The 25203-nt window shown below is 37.0% G+C and overlaps 1 protein-coding gene across 9 annotated transcripts in view; it reads left to right on the top strand.

Moving 5' to 3' along the window:
- The window catches only part of LOC106881414 (membrane progestin receptor gamma), a 118332-nt gene that overhangs the window by 87880 nt on the left and 5249 nt on the right, over positions 1 to 25203 (top strand). For 7 of the 9 annotated variants that reach the window (XM_089351037.1, XM_089351038.1, XM_052967270.2 and 4 more), the window contains one exon: positions 20015 to 20137. In XM_089351037.1, coding sequence (XP_089207163.1) covers positions 20072 to 20137 — 66 coding nt within the window. In that variant the 5' untranslated portion in view covers positions 20015 to 20071. Of the gene's footprint in view, positions 1 to 10194; positions 10335 to 20014; positions 20138 to 24676; positions 24787 to 25203 lie in introns of those variants that run through there. The other 2 variants (XM_014931795.3, XM_089351039.1) reach the window with 2 other exon arrangements.

The raw sequence follows: 25203 nt of genomic DNA on the forward strand, positions 1-25203 counted from the left end.
ACAGTTAGTTATGGTTTTGGCAGCTGTGACAACCACTAGAAGGTCTCTCCTCATCTTTATGCCCTCAGGTATTAAAATTAACACCAGCTGAACTGATTCCACTTTCAATGTGCACCTTGGAGCTTCCAACAGCTCCAAATAGACATAACATTGGATTCAGGAAAAACATCTTGTTGTTCATAGGCAAAGATGTTTGACCCTCAAGAAGCCCTAATCTTGACACATTAGATTTTTCTGTTTGGTCCATTTTGGAGATGAAGGTCTCAAGCACACTTGACACTCTCAAGGGAAAACTGTACCAGGAGTGAGCTTTGATTCCGCAAGAACAGCTGTGTGCTGCATGTGAAGCATTTGCACTTAGACTGTGATTTGAAACAGAGCTGGTCATATTGAATAAATGTGGTAGTGTCATAATTTGTTTCCTATACCATTGCACTACAACGCTTGGATTCGAAATATAACATTTTGCTTTAGCAAAATTGAAAAAAGTTGGTTGCCTTAATTTTGGGATACTCTGTATATACATACATACATGTGTGTGTTTATATTCTTCTCAAGCTTCGGCTTGAGAGCTGCAACCATCCTGGGGCACCACCGTTTGCTTTGCTATACTTTCACTAAACCTCCTCTGATGTTTGGCATTTGGTGAATGAAGGAGTTTTGATGTTGCTGCCCTCATCTGCATTTCTTGCTGCAAGGTAGATTCATCCAGAATTCTTGACAGAAGGAGATCCAGTTTTGTTTTGAAGACAACTACATCCACCCCATGTAGATCTCTCAGACTTTGGAGGGAGATATTGAAGAGCTGTCAGCCCTTGAAGCCAAAGTTGTTGCACTATCTGGTCCTGTATTCTGGAAGGAAAATTTAAATCTAGATATAGCAACCATCTTTTGAATTTTAGGTACCATGATAAGAGGCATTCAACAACCCTTTCAGCTTTAATCTGGAAACTTTAAGGCAAAGGGGCCAATTTTGACATCAAATGGAGAATCCTCACTAAATCCAAACCATCTATATTAACAGGTCTAGAAAATGTTCAGTATGTTCACTCGAAAAACTGCATATATTAAAACACTTGAGAACCTCTAACAAATACATAAATTCGAGGAACGGGATTTTTTCTTTATGTCTACATTTCAAAGAATACATCTTGTTGGAATATAAAAGTAGACCACTGGACACTTACTAAACCATTAACATCTGATTTACATCTGCTTCACATTGAATTATTGTAATGTGTGTTACCTCCCATGTGTTTTTTTCCATTTTGTCTTCTTTACAAGTGTCTCATGTTTAAATGCTATCAACTCAAAATATCAACTGACAAATGTGGTTTCAACTTGATAAATGGAGGAGTAAATTATTTTGACCAGGAAACCTTGGGGAGTTATTTGCAAGATTTGTGGTTTTTAATTTAAGAAAAAAATATATATTTGTATGTATATATATATGTGTGTGTATATATATATATATATATATATATATATATATATATATATATATATATATATATATATATAAAACTTAATATATAAAGCTGAAGTTGTGTGTCTGTATGAAGCCTTTTTAAAAGTTTATAGAAATCCACATTTTCCACTTTTTCGTTAAAATTTTTACATCAATGGAATTTTCTTGATCTGAACTTTCCAGTACAGTAATTAGATTTTTAAAATTCCGTTTACTTTGTGTGATTTAAGGGAGATTTGGCTGTTGTTTCTAGCAAATTTTATATTTCTTCCCTTCTACCTGGAACAGCGTTCTTACACACGCGCTCAACAGAGAGAGAAAGTGATACATACAACGTCATAGATTAAACTTTCTTATTTTTCATAACATTGATATGTAAAAACACACACAACCACACATACATAATCTTTGACAACAACATACACATTGCTCCAGTTCTCTATCTCCCCCTCTTCCTCTCTTCCTCTCTTGCTCTCTCAAACGCATACACGTGTAAGTAAACACAATCATTCACGTTCGTCAATGTGGCATAACTACAGAGTTGTACCCACCGACTTTGAAAGGTCATAACTTTCAGAAAAATGAATATTTTTTTCTGAAATTTTCTATGCATATATTATTTATTATGTAGATTTTCGGTGAAAGTATTTTGGGAGGGGGTGGGGGACAATTTTCGGAAATTCCACTTAAATTCCAGGAAAATGAATATTTTTTCGTGAAATTTTCTACAAATATACCTTGATGTATGTACATTTCGAGCATGTAGGAATTTTGAAGGAAACAAATGCAGGTTATTTTTGAAAAGTGTTCCCCACTCGGTGGTGTTTCGGAGCAAGTCGTCCATATTTGTTTCATTTTTCTCTATTATGTGCGTATGTGCATCCATAGATTTCTAATGAAGTAATTAATAGGCAGTGAAGAGACGCCGTCATAAGAAAACTTTTAACTACCTCTATTCCTTTCTCACCCTCTCTCTACCTCTTCCTCTCTCAAACGCATACACGTGCAAGTACACAATCATTCAGTAAAATATAACTCATGTTCGTCAATGTTTTGTAAATATACCACGATTTTCACTAGGGTTTTAGGGTCAGGGTTAGGGGTTACGGTTTAGGGTTAGGATTAGTGTTACGGTTACGGTTTTAAGATCAGGGTTAGGGTTTTAGGGTTAGGGTTAGGGTTTAGGGTTAATGCTAGGGTTAGTGTTAGGATTAGGTTTAGGATTAGGGTTGGGTAATCGTGTGGGTGTTAATCTGAAAAATTACAGATATGTGAAAAATACCGACCTTGCCATCTATTATAACTTTTGTTGTTCTGTTTAATATATACATAGATTATGCCTCCAAAGAAGAGAGTTTGCTGGGGAAAGAAAGCAACCGGTTTAAAATGACAGCAACAGACTGCAGCAATTCACCACATTCCAGAAGCTACTTTGAACATAATGCAAAATGGTGCATCAACATCTTCTGCCCAATCTGATAGAATTCTGGCAAAACTGTGTACCAACAGATCGCCAGCAATTGCTTCATCAGAAATTGCTGTCCTAGCTCCTGCGAAAAGGGATTACCCTGCTATGTATAATCAGGGCAGCGCAAAAAGTTGTTTTGCACAAGCATTTCTATAGCCAATTAGACGGATGAAATTTAAATACACTTAATAATGTTACGCAAAACAGCCTTCAGACTTTCCCTATTAATTTCATCGTCTTTTGAATTATGAACTTATTTACATCATAAAGGTTTTTTCGTTGTAAGGCTTTCTTTTTTAGTTGATTTTCACCTAGCAAGACTTATCGGAGATGGCGTAATAAGTCACACCCGGACAAGGTCGGGTTATACTGCTAGTACATTTATATATATATATATATATATATATATATATATATATATATATAAAAGTTCATGGAGGGAGAGAAAACAGATTAGTTTATCATCCTCCTAGCCCAGCCAATATGTATTCAAATTGGGAATACAATCAATCAAATACATAATATATTTTTATCATACAATCCCAAGGTTAGGCGATCACGATATGTATACAGAAAATTTACATCAGAGAAATAAGCTAAATTAAAATCACAAGCAGGGGAGATGTTTAAAAGATTTACAATAGTCTTTGAATGAAGTAAAATTAAATAGAGTAAGGTGATTTAAAACTGTTCTCAAATGAAATAAAAATAAAGCAGTTCATGAATGAAATAAAAATATAATGAAGTGAGATTGTTTCAGGGAATACGCAAAGCAAAAACTTTTCTTTCTAATTTGGTGGTCACATTTCCTTCATCAGAGATAGAATTTTTAAAGTTTAGGTTTTTTTTAAGTTCAAGATTCCCTACAGGTTAAAAATTCCTCCAGTTATTCTTTAAATTAATTGAGAATAATTTTCCTTCAACACATATGTACCACTCTATCTTTAACAAATCGAGTCTGAAATTTTCTCACTCCACAGCATCAAACCTCTGATTGATTATTGCCATAAATAATATGCTTAAAATACAAAATTTGACAAATACTAATAGTAACAAAGGAAATAATAATAACGAAATGGGTGGTTTTGCAAAAAAAGTTGTGATTGTCCATCCCAAAATAATTGTCCATTAGATGGTCAGTGTCTACTCAACAATGTAGCATATAAATGTGAAATGAATACTTTAAATGAAGTTAAAAAAAGTATACATTGGAAGCACTACAAATTTCAAGATTAGATATAGGGCACATATGAATTCTTTTGTTAACAAGAATACGAAAAATTCAACTGCTTTGGCCATATATATAAATAAATTAAAAGATAGTAATAGATTATACTCCCTAAAATGGTCTAACATGGGGGAGTATACTCCATATAACACCCATACAAAAACCTGTAGTCTTTGTTTGAAAGAAGCCATAAATATATTAAGAACAGATAAAAAAACTATTGCTGAATAAGATATCCAAGGTTTTCATCTCATGTAGGCACAAGTTGCTATCAACTTACCACTTTTTTAGAAAATAAAAAAATTGGAAGAAAAAAGTGTTTTTAAATAAAATGTTTTTAAAATGCTGAGTTCCCTGATACAGATCTCCGCTCATCCTTATTCAGACATATAATTTAGTATAGATATAAATATAATCTTGTATTTCTAGTAATCATGCGACATGAAAATTTATTTTATACACACTGGACCACTTGGAATTTTCATTCTTAATTTTTCCTTTATACTCATTCACAACTCTTCTGGCTTTTCTATATTTATTACCAAGATCACACAGCTGTTGTGGGAAAAACTCTTTTAAGAAATCTTAAACTTTAAAAAAACCTAAACTTTAAAAATTCTATCTCTGATGAAGGAAATGTGGCTACCAAAGTAGAAAGAAAAAGTTTTTGCTTTGTGTATTCCCTGAAATGATCTCACTTCATTATATTTTTATTTCATTCATGAACTGCTTTATTTTTATTTCATTTGAGAACAGTTTTAAATCACCTTACTCTATTTAATTTTACTTCATTCAAGGACTATTGAAATCTTTTAATCTCTCCTGCTCATGATTTTTCTCTCCCTTGTTGAACTTTGATATTTGCTCAATATATTGAGCCCTTCTGTGTTAGTTCATGGAAAGAGTCACACTCTTTTATTATTTAATATATCATTAGCTCAAATTGAGCACTACCTACAGAAATAACACATGGAGAAACAGATTCTTGGTTTATCCTTTAAAAACATCCCAATTCCTCCAAAACATGTATATATGGAAACATTATTGCAAAAGATTAATGACCTGATTAAAAGAAGGAGATGGAGAGCTTTTTATTTTGAATTGGGGAATAAGAAATGGATCAATAGCATGAAAACTACAATCTAGAATCATACAGGAACCCTCCGCACACCCTTGAACTACTGAAATTCAAAAAGGATTTAATATTTATGATGAAAAGGCTGAAATTCTCCAGAACAACCAATTCTTTGCAAAAAAAGACTACAGAAAATAATTTCTAATATAAAAAGCTCAGACAATCTTCATGTCTTATCTAATATAACTGGTAATCTGTTTTCTATTCTAGTTAATGTATATACTGATTTTATATGTAAAGAGTTGAATTCTAAGTATAAGATAGCACATGATAATGATTTGAACAAGATTAATAGAGAACATTATAGACTAATAACGGACTTAAATTTACTAGATAGGATCATGCCCTATTCCCCAAAGGTCCCCCATTTCACCTTTAAGGACCATAAGGCAAATTTTATTAGTAAACCCACGATACGTTTGATATGTCCGACTAAACTGGACTGTTGCAAAATTAGTAAATCAATCTTAGATAGGATCCTCCCTTATGTGAAACAAAATGTGGATTTGCTTCTATGGAACAGCACTGGTGATGTAATTACATGGTTTTCTTCAACTCAAAATAAGGAGAAAACTTATTTTATACGATTCGACATTGATAATTATTATCAGTCAGTATCTCTGAGTCTTTTAGATAAGGCATTGGCATTTGCAAATAGGTTTAAGAACAGTTCACCTTTGGAAAGAGAGATAATCCAAAATACCAGAAAAACATTAATTTCATATAATGAAAAATATTGGACCCGGATAATTTCGATGTTACGATGGGATCCTCTGATTCTGCCCAAATCACATATGTGTGTATATGTGTGTGTGTACGTGTACATATATATATGCATGTATCCTTTCCTTTTCTAGTTTCTGCCTAAGAGCTGCAATCATGCTGTGCACCACCTTTTGCTTTGCTATACTTTCACTAAACCTCTTCTGATATGTGGCATTTGGTAAATGAGAGAGTTTTGATGTTGCTGCCCACATCTGTGTCTTTTGCTGTGAGGTAGGTTCATTTGAAACTCTTGACAGGAGGGGATCCAGTTTTGTTTTTGAAGACACCTACATCCATCCTGTGGAGGTCTCCCAGGCTTTTTGGAAGGATATTGAAGAGTTGTGGGCACTTGAAACCAAAGCTGTTGCAGTACTTGGTCCTGTATCCTGATGGTAATGTTCGTATTTTTGGTACTATACAGTGGTGCCTTGTTCTGCTGTTTGTATAACTTTCAATGACCAAGTTCTAGGATTTTCCAGATGTATATCACTGCATATCTTACCCATCTTCATTATAGGGAGTAGAGTCTTAACTTTTTTAGTCTCTCCCTGTACCTGACATGTTGCATTGAGATGGTGTTCTTTGTGTAGCTTCATTGAATTACTCTGAGTCCCACTGTTAATTTTAGAGTGTATGGTGACCATTATTGGGAGCTGTAATCTAAATGGGTGAAGATGAATATCCTCATGATGACCATCATGGTTTCCTGTTCTCTCATCTTGAATGTTTTAAAAAGCCATCTAGCCAACCATCTGCATTTTATTGCCAACTTAGTAATATGCACCTGGAAAGATGCATCATTACTCATTTCAAAGTTCTGTACCCTCTGAGAGACTTATATCATCTGTATAGCTAGCAAGGGTGGCTATTTGAGCAGCTGAAGGCATGTCTGAGAGGACCACTATAAATAGCAGTGGCTTGAAATAGCCCCATTAGTCACTGCTATCTGACTTCTATCTTTTAGAAAATCATGTAGCCACTCTCCAAGTTTTCTGATTATGTAGCTTGTGACATATCACACTATGGTTGACATGGTTGACTTGCTAAGGATTTTGCAAAGTCAAGTTATGCTCTATCCACATTTGAATTGTTGAGCAGCTGCTTTTACACCCAGTTGTAGTGCTGCAAGAGCTGTGTTAGGCAACAGTCAGTAAGTCATTCTCTTCAAGGAATGCAATTAGTTTCCTTTGGAGTATTTATTCCATGACTTTGCTGATGTGTGAGGTCAGAGGGGTACACCTATAGTTTTTAGTATCTGCTCTACTTCTAGTGTGGTCCTACCCTTTAATACATGGAGGAATTTTCCTTTTTGGCATACTTTAAGAAGGGTTTAATTTTATATTTTTTACAACCCAGGCTTCTTTGTTTACTCTTTTTCTTTCATGGTAGCATTTCAGATGTTTCTCAATCTCCAGCAGTGTTGATTCCAGATGAGAATTTTCACTATCATTGAGTTCTCTGTTGAGACAGTTTGCAATCTTTGTACACCGTCTTGTAAGAACTTTTATCTCCCTGGGAATCTTCTTCGTGTGCAGTGGCCTTTCTCTCTGGGACAATCTCGTAGCATATGATTTGCGTTACAGACATGAATTCTTTGAATTTCATGTTGGTGTTAGGTATTGAGACCAGTCTTGTTTGATGATCTCCTTCTCAATGGATTTCCAATATGCTTTATGGAAGTTCAGCTTGGATAGATTTTGGGTGTTTCTCATAAACTGCATGTCTGTGGGTTCCTTCGATCCATACATGTTTACAAGGGGGAGACAAGCACCTCCACCCAGCTAAGCCTGCATCCAGAGATGTGCTTGTGAGTCTTTGCTCATCAGTCTGGAGTAGTATGACCTGCTAGTTGAAGATGCCTGTCAAGCTCTTGTAAACATATATTCTGATCTAAGACTAGCGTCGGTGTCACTTTCACATTATGGATGAGATCTATATTGTTTGTGAAGCAGTGATCAAGTACAATCGTACCTTGACTTATGAATTTAATTTGTTCCATGACAGAGCTCGTAACTCAAATTACTCGTATGTTAAATCAAATTTCCCCATTAAAATGAATTGAAATGCTATTAATCTGTTCTGGGTCCCCCAAAAAACACCACAATTTTTTTTGTTGCAATTTTTTTTTTTAAATAAGAAAAATGTAGTTGTATGCTGTCAACTTAATGCGACAGTCCCCTGAAGGGAATAATACTACTGTTGGTTAGACCTAGGAAGCTGCACCGCTTCCTGTCAGCCTTGACACATTTCCTGTGTCCTTATGTTTACAAGGGGGAGACAAGCACCACCACCCAGCTAAGCCTGCATCCAGAGACATGTTTGTGAGTCTTTGCTTGTCATCAGTCTGGAGTAGCATGACCTGCTAATCGAAGATGCCTGTCAAGCTCTTGTAAACATATAATAATTCTAGTGAAATACATTCACTGATTTCAAACATAAGGACACAGGAAATGTGTCAAGGCCAACAGGAAGCAGTGCAACTTCCTAGGTCTAACCAACAGTAGTATTATTCCCTTCAGGGGACTGTCACATTAAGTTAACAGCATACAACTACTTCATCGTATCACTACTGCATAAATCTCTCTGAGTGATTTAGAAATGTATTATTTCTAAATTTGAAATCAGTGAATGTATTTCACTAGAATTATTATATGTTTACAAGAGCTTGACAGGCATCTTCAACTAGCAGGTCATGCTACTTCTGTTTTGTTGCTACTTCCACATTTAGTGAGTTATTTCTGTCTATTATTATTGTTACTTTTATGTTGATAATTATTGATACTTGTTTTACGTTAATTTGCGCTCTGCGGGGCAAAAATTGTTTTTTCTGCTCTCTTTGTAAAGAAATTGCGAACTGTTTTTCTGTGTTCCGGTGAAAGGAAAATTTATTTTCTTATCAACAAAACTTTCAATATGGAGGATGAAATGGCGATGCGCCTAGATTTTTTATTGTGTAATGAGGACTTCCCAATTCTACAAGAAGAAAATGTACAAGTATTACAAGGTATACAAGGTAACCAACAAGTAACCCAGGAAATTAAAAAGGTGAACAGTTTTTCTGCCGCTGTTGGCAGACAATTTGAAGAGATTGAAGTATTACCTGAACAGTTGTTCAAATATAGAAATTTAATAAAGCAGACCGACAATGAAACAGAAACCATACAAGAGTTGGCGGTAAAAACTGTTATATATAAAGTATACAACCGCAAGGAGAAACGGATAATGATGATGAAGACAGATACAATTGAAAAGTGCCTTGCCCCTGTGTGGGAAAAAATCAAATATGTAGGAAGAAGGCCACAAAATGCTACAGTAGAGGCTCAATTTGAAAACGCCGAAGTAGCAAAGGAGATATCAATGCTAACTCTAAAGACGAACAGGATAATGTTATTACCCACGTACTTTGACCGGAGAATTACAATAGAGGATATTCCGGCCGAGTATGACGTGTATTGGATGGTAGCAGCACTAATATACGATGTGGAAGAACAAGTCAGATGCACTCAATTGGAAGGGGCAAACTCTAGAACTCTTAGTCTAAGCTTCCAATGAAATCCTAGAAACCAGACCAGACAGGATTTTCATAGGGGAGGGACTCAGTGCAAGAGTGTCGGTGGAGGGACGGAGGCCCAGATGTTTCAAATGTGGTGAAAAGGGCCACGTCTGCTCCGAATGCGAGAAAGTAAAAAAAACCGACACAAAAAAAAAAGTAGAAGTCCCTCCCCAAAAGGAGGAAAAAATACCAGACAAATCTCAACAGAAAAAAGATGACAACCAAGGAAAAAAGAAAATGCCGGAAAACACAATAGAAAAAGAAAAAAGCGAAGAAGAAATGGAGTTCCAAGTAGTATCAAATAAAAGGAAAAGACCCCTTAGCCCAGACTCCCCTCCCCCTTCAAGAAAAAAATACAAAACGCAAAACACAAAAAAAATACCCCCGCCACTCCCAAATTGAAACCCGCCCCTAAACCTCCACAAGAAAGAATTGTTTCGTACAATTCGAAAAATGAAGTGTTACACGGATTAATTACGAAAAAAAAACTATACGGTGTTGGGACCTATTGTAGGTAAACCGCCACACATATGGTTGGCAAGGATCAGTGTAGAACATTATGAACAGTTCAAACAATGATATACAGAAGATATCTATGACATGAGTGAGTTTATCGTAAAAGAAAAAATTGTACTAACACCAATGGCTACACCAGTCATAGACGATACAGGAGGAGGGGACGATGAAAGTCGTGAAGCCCCTCCTGCAAATTTAAAGGTAAATTAACTGCTTTTTATCATGGAAGTTAAGTTAGGGTGTATAAATGTACGTGGCCTGGGGTCAAAATGGAAGCAGACATGCCTCCTAGACGACCTCAGGTCGTGAAAGATAGATATATGCGTTGTGACTGAGTCCAAGCTGAATGGCCCACTGTCGTTCTCGCCTCTTCTGAACGACTACGAGAAATTTATTTCTCCGAGTCAAGGAAGGAGTGGGGGCGTTGTGGTACTGTTCAAAAAAAGCTTGGACGTACAGGTAAGTACAGTCTTTCTAGACCCAGAAGGTAGGTTGGTCATTCTAGATGTGACACACATGAGTAAGCAGTCTTTCAGGTTAGTAGCACTCTATGCTTCACAAGAGAATAGACAGATGGTTTTCTTTCGAGACTTGGAAAATTTTCTAGTGACATCAAAAACTTTAGTTTTAACAGGAGACTTTAACACTATTCTCAACGTGCGAGCGGATGGTGGTGACTCGACCAACAGAAGAGAAAGCCCTGGCCTAAAAAGGTTACTAGCAAGCTATAAACTAGTAGACCGCTACAGACTAGATGAACCGCTCATTCCACAGTGGACGTGGTCTAATAGCGATGGTTCACAAAGGTCTTACTTAGATAGGGTTATTATAAAAGATAGTGATAGAGATATAGTTAGTTGTCCACAATTTCACTGTACCTCTTACACGGATCACAAATTTGTGACGTGTGAAATACAGTTAGCTAAGTGTCATAGACAGGGACGCGGTTACTGGAAGATGAACAAGTCTATTTTGACTAGTGAAGTCTTCCGTGCTCGGGTTAAGGAGTTAGTGCAGAGGGCATTATGCGGAGCCATCGTTAATAACAGATGGTGGTGCACCCTCAAAAGAGCCATACGTTTAGAGGGATCTAGAGTAGAAGGACAATTAACTAAGGAGTTAGAGGAGGCCATAGCATCAGGCTCTGCATTCAGAGTGTTGGCGGCGAGATCAGTGTTATTCCGTCACCTCCAAGCCAAACACGAAGGTAGTAGAGTCAGGGCTAAGTTACGCACGGTAGGCAGAGAAGGTATTAACGTTGCCGGATGGGCCCGTCATGTGGAGAGTCGGAGAGGCAGAGAAGCTGCTGTACAGTCTTTAATTGACGAACAGGGGTGCCGGATCGAAGGACAGGAGGAGATGCAGAAGGCCTTTCATCAGCATTTCGCACGGTTGTTTGGGAGGAACGAGGCGTTGGACCATGGGGAGCCCTTAAGGGATTTCCTGGCTGACGGACTGCAACTCTCGGCAAGTGAGGCGAGGAGTTGTGAAGGGCCGATCACAGCTGCGGTGGTCGAAGAGGTACTGGCAGAGTGCACTCGGGACTGGATGGTCTGCCCTACGAGTTTTATAGTAGTATGCCGGACTTGTTTGGACACTTGCTGGCTTGCATGTACACGAACTGGCAACAGAATGGGAGAATTCCCAGCTCTGTGAGTCGGGGAGTGGTAACGCTGGTCAGAAAAGACCCGAGCAAGGGGGACCTTATTAGTAATTTCAGGCCCATAACTCTTCTACATGTAGAGTTAAAGATTTTGGCCAAGGTGCTAGCAAAAAGGTTGACGGTTGTCGCGGAGAAGCTTGTTGGGAAGGCGCAAGCATGTGCCATCCCTGGCAGGTCGATCCAGGACAATCATCATCTCTTACACTACACCTTAGACAGGGTGGGTAAAGTTTCCGGTAAAGGTGGGGCATTGGTCCATTTAGACCAAAGTAAGGCCTTTGATAGGGTTGACCATCGGTACCTGGCAGCAGTCCTTGAGGCGGCTGGGCTAGGCCCGGATTTCCGCAGTTGGATCAAGGCCATTTATGGTGGCATCAAATCCGCGGTTCAGTTGAACGGTTAGCTGTCGGAGCCGTTCGAGATCAGGTGTTCAGTCCATCAAGGGTGCCCCCTGTCTCCGCTTCTGTATGTACTGTCTCATGAGCCATTGCTGCGGAAGTTGGAGAAGTTGGAAAGCACCACTAATGAAATTGGATGTGGTAAAGGTGTCTCGGCGTATGCGAATGACGTCACCATCACAGTATCAAAGATGACTCAGCTACCTCGCATAGCAGAGGCAATCAGAAGATACGAGACGGTGGCAGGGGCAAAAGTTTACAAAGACAAGTCTGTTGGTTTGCGACTCGGCACCTGGAGCAGCAAGCCGATAACATCCAGTGTTGTAGGACACTGGACGGATGGTCCTGTTAAGTTGCTTGGAGTTTGGTTTGGTCCGGACTCCCAGATGGAGAAAAATTGGAGTGAGGTGATGGACAGGGTAGAAGCACTAACCCGGACCTGGTCCAGTAGGGCGCTGTCTCTGAAAGGAAGGGCGGAGGTGGTGCAGACGTTTATTGCGTCAGTTATCACCTACCGCCTGACCGTCGTCCCTTGCCCCGATTTGTGGCTAAATAAGCTGGTTCAGATTCTCTTCCGCTTTTTGTGGAGGGGAAAGCCGCTTGTGAGGCGCTCTGTGTGCTGTCAGGAACCGTTAAAAAGTGGCCTAGGGATGCCGTGGTTGTTGATGTGCAAACATGCACTGAGACTAAGGTATCTCTGGTCTTACCTTGATGGTGGTCAGGTGTGGAATTAGCTCGCCGAGGAATTCTTTCCACGACCAGCCTCTCTTGAGGAATTTAAACCCAGTTTGATTAAAAGACAAAAAATGACTGAATGGCAAAAGGAATGCCGGCAGGCACTTGTGCTAATCCACAAGGCGGGTAAGGCCAGCAGCGGGAATACCACCTCTGCATTTTACAAAGGTTTGGTAGAGTTTAAAAGTGACGACGTTCTAGGAGAGACACTGGGGCTCGATGAGAACCAGCTATCCAACCTGTTTCGGAACACTTTCAGGGCGGGGTATTTGGATAATTACCAAAGATCCCTGACTTGGCAGTGTTTCAGGAATGCGTTACCTGTCCACAAGAAATTGTCCAGGCACGGGATTTCAGTGCCACCCGAATGTCCAAGATGCGGGCAGGAGAAGGAAACTATCCTGCACGCTCTTGTTCAGTGCACCCATCTTTCGGACATGACAGTTTATGTTGAACACATGCTGTCACACCTAGGAAGAGTACAGCTATCGGCTGAGTCTGTGATTAAGAATGCACCGCCCACCGGACTACCTAAGGAAGGTGAGGCTTGTTTTCTATGTACAGTCACAGTTATGAAAGAGTGTGCATGGAGAACTCGAATGCAAGGTATGAAGACAGGAACCTTCATCTCCGGCTCTGGAATGCTGTACTATTTCAGATATCACCTGAAAAGCAAGATAGGGCTGGAGAGAAGGCACCTGTCTAGAATAGTATATGAGGAAAGATGGAAGAAAGTTAGGAGTGAGTGGCCCTACTTAATCTTTCCAGATAAAAATCCAAAGGTGAAGACTGGTGTACCTGAAATTAAGTGTAAACTAATGGAAATATTCCAAGTTTAAAAATTTTTTAATATATTTTTAACATATTTTCTTTAAAAAAATTTTTTAAATGACTCACTAAATGACAATTCTTAAATGTCTGTAGTGTCCTGTATTGTCCCCTCTATGTAAAATATATTTATCGTAATAAAGAGAATAGGTCATGCTACTCCAGACTGATGACGAGCAAAGACACAGAAACATGTCTCTGGATGCAGGCTTAGTTGGGTGGAGGTGCTTGTAAACATTAGGGCACAGGAAATGTGTCAAGGCCGACAGGAAGCGGTGCAGCTTCCTAGGTCTAACCAACAATAGTATTATTCCCTTCAAGGGACTGTTACATTAAGTTGACAGCATACAACTACTTCATTGTATCACTACTGCATAAATCTCTCTCAGAGATTTAGAAATGTATTATTTCTAAAAAAGAAAAACGTACTTTTAAATAACAAATATTGTATTAAAAAGCAATACAATAGAATCTATCACAATGAACTGTTTTTTTAAGTATAATGTACAGCATTTACCTTGGAAATCAGACGACTTGTTAATACTGATGGAGGTTGAGGAGAAAGGCTAAACTGAATTACTGAATATTATGAATCAATGTTATAGTTGTCCTTCCAGAACTCTCGAAGGGTGAGGTATGTGCTCTCCGACACCTCAAAGCAGTAGCAGAACAGGTGCTTGGTGAAGAGCTTCTTGAAATTAGAAATCTCCTGCTGGTCCATGAGCTGCAGGATAGGGGTGGTGTTGGGTGGAAGGTGGAGAACCTTTGTAAACTTGAATGAGGATGTCATTTTCGAGGTTAGGTGGGTGACCAAGTACATTGTCCAGAACATGAAGGGCTTGCAAGGGTAGGTTATTTTCCTGGATATATGTCTTAATGTCAGGATGAAAGACCAAATTCATCCACTCCACAAAGAACTGCCTGATGACCCACGTCCTTGGATTTGCCCTCCACATAACCTGCAGCTTTTCTTTCAGAATCTTATGTGACTTGAATGCTCTGAGGTTTTCCAAATGATAAACGAGCAGCGGCTTAATCTTGACGCACAGTGCAAGGGTTAGCCTATCTTTCATGGGTTTGACTTGGCATCCTCTTCTCCTCTGCCATTATATAAGTCCTCCTTGGCATCTTCTTCCAAAAAAGTCCTGTCTTGCAACATTTCAAGACTTGCTGGGGGATGTATCCTTCGGCTGCTATAATTCTGGCAAAAGTTTTGAGGTAGGCACAGGAGTGGCTGTGTGGTAAGTAGCTTGCTTACCAACCACATGGTTCTAGGTTCAGTCCCACTGCGTGGCACCTTGGGCAAGTGTCTTCTACTATAGCCTCAGGCTGACCAAAGCTTTGTGAGTGGATTTGGTAGACGGAAACTGAAAGAAGACCGTCATATATATGTGTGTGTGTATATATATATATATATATATATATATATATATATATATATATATACATATATATATATGTATGTGTGTGTATATGTTTGTGTGTCTGTGTTTGTCCCCCCAACTTCGCTTGACAACCGATGCTGGTGTGTTTACGTCCCCTTAACTTAGCGGTTTGGCAAAAAAGATTGATAGAATAAGTACTAGGCTTACAAAGAATAAGTCCTGGGGTCGATTTGCTCGACTAAAGGCAGTGCTCCAGCATGGCTGCAGTCAAATGACTGAAACAAGTAAAAGAGTAAAGAGTAATCCTCAACTGTCTTCATATCCGCTCTCACTGCCTCACCATGCCTGATAAGGGGGTGAATGCCGGTCTTCTTTTTAAAATTCTCGAACCAGCCCTGACAGGGTTTTAAATGGCTCATCCAATGCCTCTTATGTACAAGTGCCTGGGGTCTGCTGCAGCAAATCAGTGTAAATAGCTCGTGCCTTCTCGCCGATTATAGCCTCCATCACAGTATCTCCTGCAAGCTGACATCTGTCAACCACACCATCAGCAGCTTCCCCATATTTTCATGGATAGATGTCCGCTGTTTAGAAATTATTTCAATGTCCTTGGCTGTCATTATAGCCTTTATCGACTCCTTCTGCTTCAGTATGGTGCAAATCGTAGAAGTACTACACTCGTACTACTTTGCCATGTCAACTACATACACACCTTGGTCATGTTTTCCAAGAATTTCTTTCTTTAATTCCATGCACATCATCCGCTTCTTCTCACCACTGTCCTTCACACTCACTTTCTTCGGACCCATGGTTAGAAAGAGGAAGTTTTGCAAAATAACTGCAAGCACAACACTGATGCTTCTGTAGCATTTTACCACCAGTTTAGCTAATGATCCACTAACTATCTTTGCACTTGCTAACTTGCGTGTCTGTCTAGCTATCGATCTACTAATGATCTTCACACTTGCTAACATGCATATATGTCAAGCTATCGAGTGAGACACGGGATGCTGGGCAGATGTTATGGCATTCACTGTGGCATTCTCTATGCCAACTAGCAGTGGGGTATCTGAAGCTGGCTCATAACCTGAATTTTAGCTCGAAACTCAAAGCACAAAATCAGCCAAGAGGCAGATCATATCTTGAAAAACTTGTTAGTTGGGACACTTGTAAGTCAAGGTACCACTGTATATTGTTTGCTCTTGTTGATTGGAATATTACTTGTTCCATGTATAACTTGGTGAGGTTGAGCAGTTCCACTTCATTCACATCACTCATTCCTGAGAGGAAAAGACCTTCAGGCCATCCTATATTGGTCAGGTTGAAGTCTCCCATGAGCTGTACAATGATGTGTTGTGCTATTTTGATTAAGACTTAAGATTGGAAGGCAGTCTTCAAATAGGTTGGTATGATTTGGAGATCTGGTGGGGGATAAGTAGTACATATAACTATATTGAGTTGTCTTAAATGTATAATTAGTGTGTCACACAAGTTTGAGTGTGACAAAAGGATCTGGGGTGTGAGGTCTTCATGAATGTACATTGCAACTCCACCATGTCTCCTGTCTTTCCTATTGAGTAGGTGATGGGTCTTCTTTGAAATATCAGAGTGTAAAATATTGCTTATGCATACAGGGAAAGAAGGTTTCATTCCCAAAACTTAAAATATTATATTTTGATTGGAAGATGTTTAGCTTTTCAGTAATGCAAAGCTCACATTTGCTGCCCCGTCCTCTGTATATTTTGGACGTGATATAAAAGTCTTTGATAAAATCAACCTTATGTCACAAACTGTATAATCTTAGCATAGTCAGAAAACTTGGAAAATGGCTACATGACTTTCTAAAAGATAGAAGTTAGGCAGTGATAACCAATGGAGCCTACTCTAAGGAGACACAAATGGTGAGTGGTGTTTCACAGGGCACTGTCTTAGAGCCACTGCTATTCATAGCGGCCCACTCAGACATACCCTCAGCTGCTCAGATAGTCATCCTTGATGATACAAAAGTCCGACACCTCAAAGCAGTAGCAGAACAGGTGCTTGGTGAAGAGCTTCTTGAAATTAGAAATCTCCTGCTGGTCCATGAGCTGCAGGATAGGGGTGGTGTTGGGTGGAAGGTAGAGAACCTTTGTAAGCTTGAATGAGGATACAGAACCATGGAGATGTTGCACATCTGCAACAGGGGTTGCATGCAATATACAGGTAGGCTGAGGAAAATAGCATGCAGTTAAGTGCTGGAAAATTCCAAGCCCTGTGCTAGCAACACATGAAGCTGAATGAAATGCATATATGGATACACTGGCGCAGGAGGGATTGCAATCCCCTAATCAGAAAGCCATGATGGTCCTCTGGAAGACATTTATCCTCAACTGATGAGATTACTACTCCCAACTGTGGTCACCACATAGTGTAAAATTAATGGTAGAATTTGAAAGCAATCCAGTGGACCCACACAAAGAAAATTGTCTCAATGCAACATATCAGCTATTGGGAAAGGCTACAAAATTAAGTTTCTACCAAAGCCAGGAAAGATATACAGTGATATACATCTGGAAAATCTTGGGAGGATTTGTACCAAACTTCGGCATTGAAAGTTACATAAACAGTAGAACAGGGCACCATTGCATAGTACTGTAGTGATTATTCTCCAAGGCAGAATTTGGGATCCATGTTGGTTGGTCACCAATTTATGTGGTGATTATATATAGTCAGTACCAGGCGTTGATGTGGCTGTGTGTATATTATTATATGAACATATAGAGATGAAGAATAAATTCAAGAACTATATATTTACTACATAAAAATATATTTTATTTACTGTTGATGATGATACATAATCAAAATGTAGAATCTAATTGAATGAAGTAATCTATGCAAGAAAGTTCAGAGATAGGAAATATAGAAATAACAGCTAAGTGGTAACTTTCAGTCATGTGGCATAGAGAAATAAACGGACATAGCAATGACGTGAATGGCTCTAAGTCTAATCAACTAAGAAGCAAGGAGCAGGGTTAGCAAGCTGATTTTATCAATGGAACGCTAGACATTCTAGAAACTTCCAAGAAAAATGCTAAGCTTCTTGAATAATTAAGAATCATGTCTCATGACACAGATGCTTCAAGAAACTTAGTAAAGAGAGATTACTTTATATTCTCTCTTGCAAGAGAGATCATTCAACTATCTAGCTACCACTACAGTACTAAAGATCCCAACATTGCCATCAAGATACAGAACTAAGTACTGCAACAGCTTGGGTTTCACAGGGCCACAACTCTCCAATATCATTCCAAAAAGCCTGGGTCACCTGCATGGTGTGGATGTAGGTAAAACAAAACTGGATCTCCTCCTGTCAAGGATTCCAGATGAGCCTACCTCATGGCAGGAAATGCAGACGAGAGTAGCAGTCAAAAACAAAAATGGGACAAACATGAATGAATGGAAATATGAGAGTGATTGAGAGGACCTGGGATGATATGTAAGTGTTTGATCTTGATCAAAAGCATGTAAGAACAAAGTTCACATTTAGAGCTTTCAAATGGTATATAATTATGCACAGAAAAATGTATTTTGTCATAAAAATGATCAAGCAAAATGTAGATTTTTGCATGGTCAAACTGTGCTTGTCGCCCCTTCTACAGAACTTTACAGCAATACTTATTTTTATAATTTGTCCAACAGTGTGATGCCTATGTCTCTAATGCATCTTCTTTGGCCTTGGAGCAGTTTACAATGGTACTGCAATACCAATCACTGGGCATAACACCTTTCTGTATTTACAATTTGAGTAACTAGCCAGTACCTTACTTTGCTAGATATTTCAAGAATCTTAATTATTCTTGATGGATCAGCTGCTTTCCCTACTTCCACATCCTTAATTACTCTATCTACCATACTGCTGTCCACTTGCATGGCTTGTGTCTCTGTTGGGCTTCCTTTAGGTAGATGCTCTCTATCCTATGCATTGTCTACATTCAACAGCCTTACTTGCCTTTTACTTTTCAGTGTGAGATTGTGCCATTATCATTCCGTATACACTTTCAACAACTTGATATTTTTGTAGAATACTCTCTAACCATCCTTTCTTACAAGAAACTCTCTGCCTCTGATTTTCACATCACAAAGCACGACTGCAGTAGCTTCTGGTCTTTGCAAAGGGCATGATTACTGGCCCTTTCTGCAAATCAAATCAATAATAAAAAGTTTAGGAAAAAAATTTAATAAAGACTCAATATTGTATGCTCAACACAAGCATAAAAAGATCAATATTTAAAGGATTTCAGTGTTCTGTGACAACAGTTGATAAACCATTAAAAAGAGTTGATAATTTGAAATATTTATTGAAAAGAACAATGATTGTTAGTTTAAATTAATATATGTTTCTCTTTGTAGAGACAGATATCTTTAGTAAATTAAGTAGAAACCAATGCATCTGATGTGTCAGTTGCACAATAGTTTTTAGAGAAGAGATGAATTGAAATCTATGAATTGCTTGCTAAAATTAGTGGATATTTTCTGATAACTATATGTTTTCTCTTATTGCTGGGTGTAGTTCAAATGAAACTATAATAACTAATAGTGATTCAGAATTAAAAAAACAAGAGCTGATTTTGTTTTTATTTAGTTGCTCTTAGAAAGCTTTCTACTAGCAATTTCAAATGAAGTACAGCATTGTAGTAGAATACATGTCTCTGTGATACTTTTACTCTAATTTTTTTTAAAGTAACATTCATTATTTCCATGTAATTTTTGTTTTAATGGTTTACCATTTTATTTATAACGTACTGTGCAGAAAATGTGATAGATTACACCTGCAATTTAAAATGTATATATTTTGATTCAAAACTACTTACACATTTTTTGTTTCTTTTTTAGAGTTTTTAAGAGTTTATATATAGCCCAAACTAATTTTTTTGGAAGAAAGTACTAAATATGGCTGCAAGGATTGTCATTGCTGCAAGAATAACAGATCATATTAAACTTACCCTAAAAAAACTTGTAAGTATTTTTATTAACATCTGTAAATTTACTTATTCCAGAAACTAAACTATTAACTTACAACATACTGTTGAAAATCTTTTAAGTAACATTGGCTCACTCCTGTAATGATTGAGCAGAAAATTCCTAAAAATGCATTGCTTTATTCAAATGTTTAAATAAATATTTATGTGCTTTGTGTGCTTCAAGATCCACTGTTTCAGAAAAGAGTTCCTTCATGTTAACTTAAAAGCTTGTAAGTTCTTATGAATCAACAACATACATTTCTCATTGGAAAGAATAAAGTTTCTAAAATGGATAAACAAATTCAAAAGATTTTTTTCTCCAACGGTAGAATGCTTGTCATGTCTACAGGAAATACAGGTTTAAGTCCTTTGGGCAGTCTTTGAATTTACTATTCAAAAAGGGTTTTACAACCTAATATTTATATGCTGTTATTTCCTAACATTTTGTATGCTTCAAGATTCACACTTCCAATTTGAAATTTCATGAATTCTCCTATGACCTCAACAAGTTACATTCAACTGTCTTTAACCATTTAATTTGGAAGCACAATGTAGACTACATGTATTCAAATGGGCTCCAGTTCCTCTCCTTTTGTGTAAAACATCAACTTGTCAGGCCAAGCAAAAGACACTTGGGAGTAACTGCAGTGAGGAAATTGGCATCTCCTGGACTGTGTCATTGTTTGTCTTTGTGATATTCGTTATGTCTTTCTCAGAGTCATAAGAGTTGCAGAGTGCTAGATAAATCAGTCTTATTTCTTATGCAACTGAAAGAAAGCAAACAAAACCTTGTCTTGGAGTTACATTTCTTCGAAATTCCAAAACTAAACTGATGTTCCAGAATAAACTTCACTCAGAGCTCAATAATGTATATATTCCATCCTTGGATTATATATATATATATATATATATATATATATATATTGTTGTACTTGGGGATGGTCATATTGCCAGTTTAGCCAATAAAAACACACACACTGTATATTTGGTGTTAATTTGCTTCAGCTTTATATTACATTAATCTTAATCTTATTTCGGCCAGAGTTCTTTCGTCACACTTCTGTGACCTCATCAGTGGTTCTTTGTTTCCTTCTTTCTTATGTGTGTCTCACCTTGCTAACTATCAGCCATTTTGTATATATATATATATATATATATATATATATATATATATACCGTATAATTCCACAACCTTTAGATAAAACGAGGTCAAAGTTTGTAAAAAATTTCATGAATTTATTTCATATCTGTAGTATAAGATGACTGATAAATTACAAAACTATTTGTCTACAGGCTAGCTTTTGCAAGAACAGGTATCTTTAGAAATATTGGTCATGTAAAGATGATGTTGTAGCAATTTTTTTTCTTTTTTTACTTACTATATCCTTAGAAATTAAATAAATGAAATAACAAATCTGTTTCTATATCATGTCTTTTCATACACACGTTGCCTAAAAGGGAGCCTGCTTCTTCTTCTTTATCAAAACTTTATCACTATCATAACATCTGCTAACAACAATACAATAATAGTGGTTCATGTGACTGAAATGTTCTAAACAGTGACAGTCAGCTTGGTGTATAAGTAACCATTTACCTATACTTCATATAAAATCACAAACTGTCTAGTCAAGTGAAATTTATAATTATTTTATACCCATACCAATATGCAACCACCAGCAAAAAGAAGAAAATTGAAAGTTATAGCAGTAGCCAAAGTTCGAACAATTGTGCTGGTGCTAGAACATTCAGTGTTACTGAGAAGATGGTACAAGAGTTGAGAAAGAATGAGGAAAAATTAACAGATGCAAAAATAAAAATGTGTTATGAGAAGAAGCATTCATTGGCTGAAGTTGGAAAATGGGTACTCCAACAGAGACAAGTTGGCTACATTGTAAAATAGAAAAATATCTTATGCCCTAAATCATATAAAGAAGAAAGTAAAAATTTTAAAGCAACAGTAGGCTGGTGCAATTGTTTTATGAACAGAAAATATCTGGTAATAAGGGAGAAAACAAAAATCACCCATAAACTTCCAAGAGATCTTGATCACAAAGTAACCATTTTTCACCAGTTCATCTTCAAACTGAGAAAAAGGCATCAGTTTCCATTGTTTTATATTGGAAATATGGATGAAACTTCATTAAACTTTGATATGCTGGGTAACAAAATGGTAGATTTGAAGGGAGTAAAAACAGTACATGTTAAAATCACAGGATATGAGAAAATGAGGATTATGGTGGTATTATCATGCATGGCCGAGAGTACAAAATTAAAACCCATGGTTATTTTTAAATGTAAAACAAAGCCCAAAATAGATTTTCCTCCTGGCGTTTTTGTTCATTTTCACAAGAAAGGATGGATGGGCGAGACTGGTGTGAAATTATGGATTGAGAATATTTGGAACAGGTGGCAGTGGCATATGAAACGTACGCAGTTTATTGGTTTAAGATATGCTTTGTAGCCACGTAACAGCAAATACTAAAACCCAGTTATCCAAAACCAATACTGATATGCTGTTATTCCTGGTAGTTTGACTTCTATACAGCAGCCACTTGATGTCAGTTTAAACAAACCATTTAAAGATAATGTGAGAGAGCAATGGAATGACTGAATGATGAGTGGAGAAAAATCTTTTACAAATGGTGGAGTTATGTGTGCTGTCTCAGTTGATGTTCTCTGTGATTTTGTTATAAAGGCATGTGACAAAGTTAAAGTAGAAAATGTGGTAAAATTACTTTTAAAAATACGGTATCTCTAATGCCATGGATGGTACCGAAGATGATATTCTGTACAATAGTGACAACGAAGTCAAAATCGATTCAGCAGAACCAGACTGGAATCCTTATGATGATGGCATATGTGATGAATCTTGTAATATGTATGAGAAACTTTTATAAACATGTATTGATGATTGTGAGGAATTTGATGGGTTTTTAGATAAATACATGTGGCAGGTTTGATGTTTTATTAATATTATTTAACTTGATAAGAAATTTTTAAAAAATTATAATGTCTTATGTTTCAATTGCAACTACACTGTAAAATAATTTTATTGCAAAATATAGGTTGTGTGTAATCCAAATTGTGTTATTTACCACCAAATGATAATAGATATTTTATGAAAAATATAAATATGTTATTCTAAATGTTATTATTACAGTTGTACATTACCATTAAAATTTTTGGAAGGTTAGCAAAAGATAAAGGTTACTGTAAGTGCAATGATGACTCGATGTTTACATTTTCTCTGCCAAGCTTGCATAGATAAAAGTTGATTTCAATTAAATAGAATTATATCTCGAACAGGCTATTTATTATGAAGATATGCCAAATATATATAAAGTAAAAATGTTTTTATTACCTATATTATAATTTTTTCTTATTTTGTTAATCTGTTCATGTATGTCTATGTTTATCGCACCGAGGTTGAGGTTAGCCTATTTATAAAATCACTTAAAATTCAAAGTTTGATATTTAGAATGGTTGTATAAGACAACCCCAAATTTTTAGGGTAAATTTTAGGATTTAAAGGTTGCCTTATATGTGGAAATATATATATATATATATATATATATATATATATATATATATATATATATATATATATATATATATATATATATATATATATATATATATATATATATATATATATATATATATATATATATGTATATATATATATATATATATAGGCGCAGGAGTGGCTGTGTGGTAAGTAGCTTGCTTACCAACCACATGGTTCCGGGTTCAGTCCCACTGCATGGCACCTTGGGCAAGTGTCTTCTACTATAGCCTCGGGCCAACCAAAGCCTTGTGAGTGGATTTGGTAGACGGAAACTGAAAGAAGCCCGTTGTATATATGTATATATATATATATATATATATATATATGTGTGTGTGTGTGTGTTTGTGTGTGTGTGTGTGTTTGTGTGTCTGTGTTTGTCCTCCTAGCATTGCTTAACAACCGATGCTGGTGTGTTTATGTCCCCGTCACTTAGCGGTTCGGCAAAAAGAGACCGATAGAATAAAGACTAGGCTTCCAAAGAATAAGTCCCGGGGTCGATTTACTCGACTAAAGGCGGTGCTCCAGCATGGGAGCGGGTAAAAGGGGGGAGTTTTCAACTTTCAAAACACGGTAGATAGCGTTGATGCCAGGAACCGCGTACGTAGTAGAATGCCTGTGTATACATACTTGTATATGTATACATGTGAGTGAGGGGATATCTGAGTATGGTTATGCACATGGACTCATATATATGTATTGGAGTGTCTATAGCTATTTGTATGACCTCATGTACTGTTTGTAGGCTTTTTATGTGCCTTATATTTTTATGTTTTTATATATTTTTATATTTTCTATGTTATACTTTTATTTTTCATTTATTTATTTTTATTATTATTTTTTTCTTGCTGTACCCTTATTTTTATTTTCATTTTTATCTTTATTTTTATTTTTGTTTTTGTTTCTATTTCACCTTTGTTTTTACCTCTTACTCTATATTTGTATGAAATTCTTTGTGAATCTCTGAAGAGTACTAGCGAATCGTGCATGTACCCCCATTTCAGCATTTCATCCGATAATCACTCCAGCAGGAACTATTCGGATAGAATGGGGCATGCCAAAGCTAGGCCAAAACAGCTGTAAGATTAAACTTTTGTTCATTCTCTAATTCCTTATGTACTTTGTACTTATATATATATATATATATATATAGAGAGAGAGAGAGAGAGAGAGAGAGAGAGAGAGACACACATGCACACATATATATATAATGTAGCATATGAATACTCACCCATGTAAGTACTAGCAGGTTGCAAGGAGGGAGACAGTACTTCAATAGAAGAAAATGTTTCCTACAAACTGAAAGTGCAGGGGACTTTCTTCAAACACAGCCTTATTTATGCCATGAAAAGTTCTCAGTTACTCTTGATACTAATTTAGCAGCTAGAAGAATTATTAAATTTCATAATAAACTTACGACTGTCTATTACAGTTGGTAATAACCATAGGATAGCAAGTTTTCTCTATACGTCATTGAAATTAAATTTGGGGTTCAA

The sequence above is a fragment of the Octopus bimaculoides genome, chromosome 4 (assembly GCF_046866305.1).
Source record: "Octopus bimaculoides isolate indiv1 chromosome 4, ASM4686630v1, whole genome shotgun sequence".
Classification (NCBI taxonomy): domain Eukaryota; kingdom Metazoa; phylum Mollusca; class Cephalopoda; order Octopoda; family Octopodidae; genus Octopus; species Octopus bimaculoides.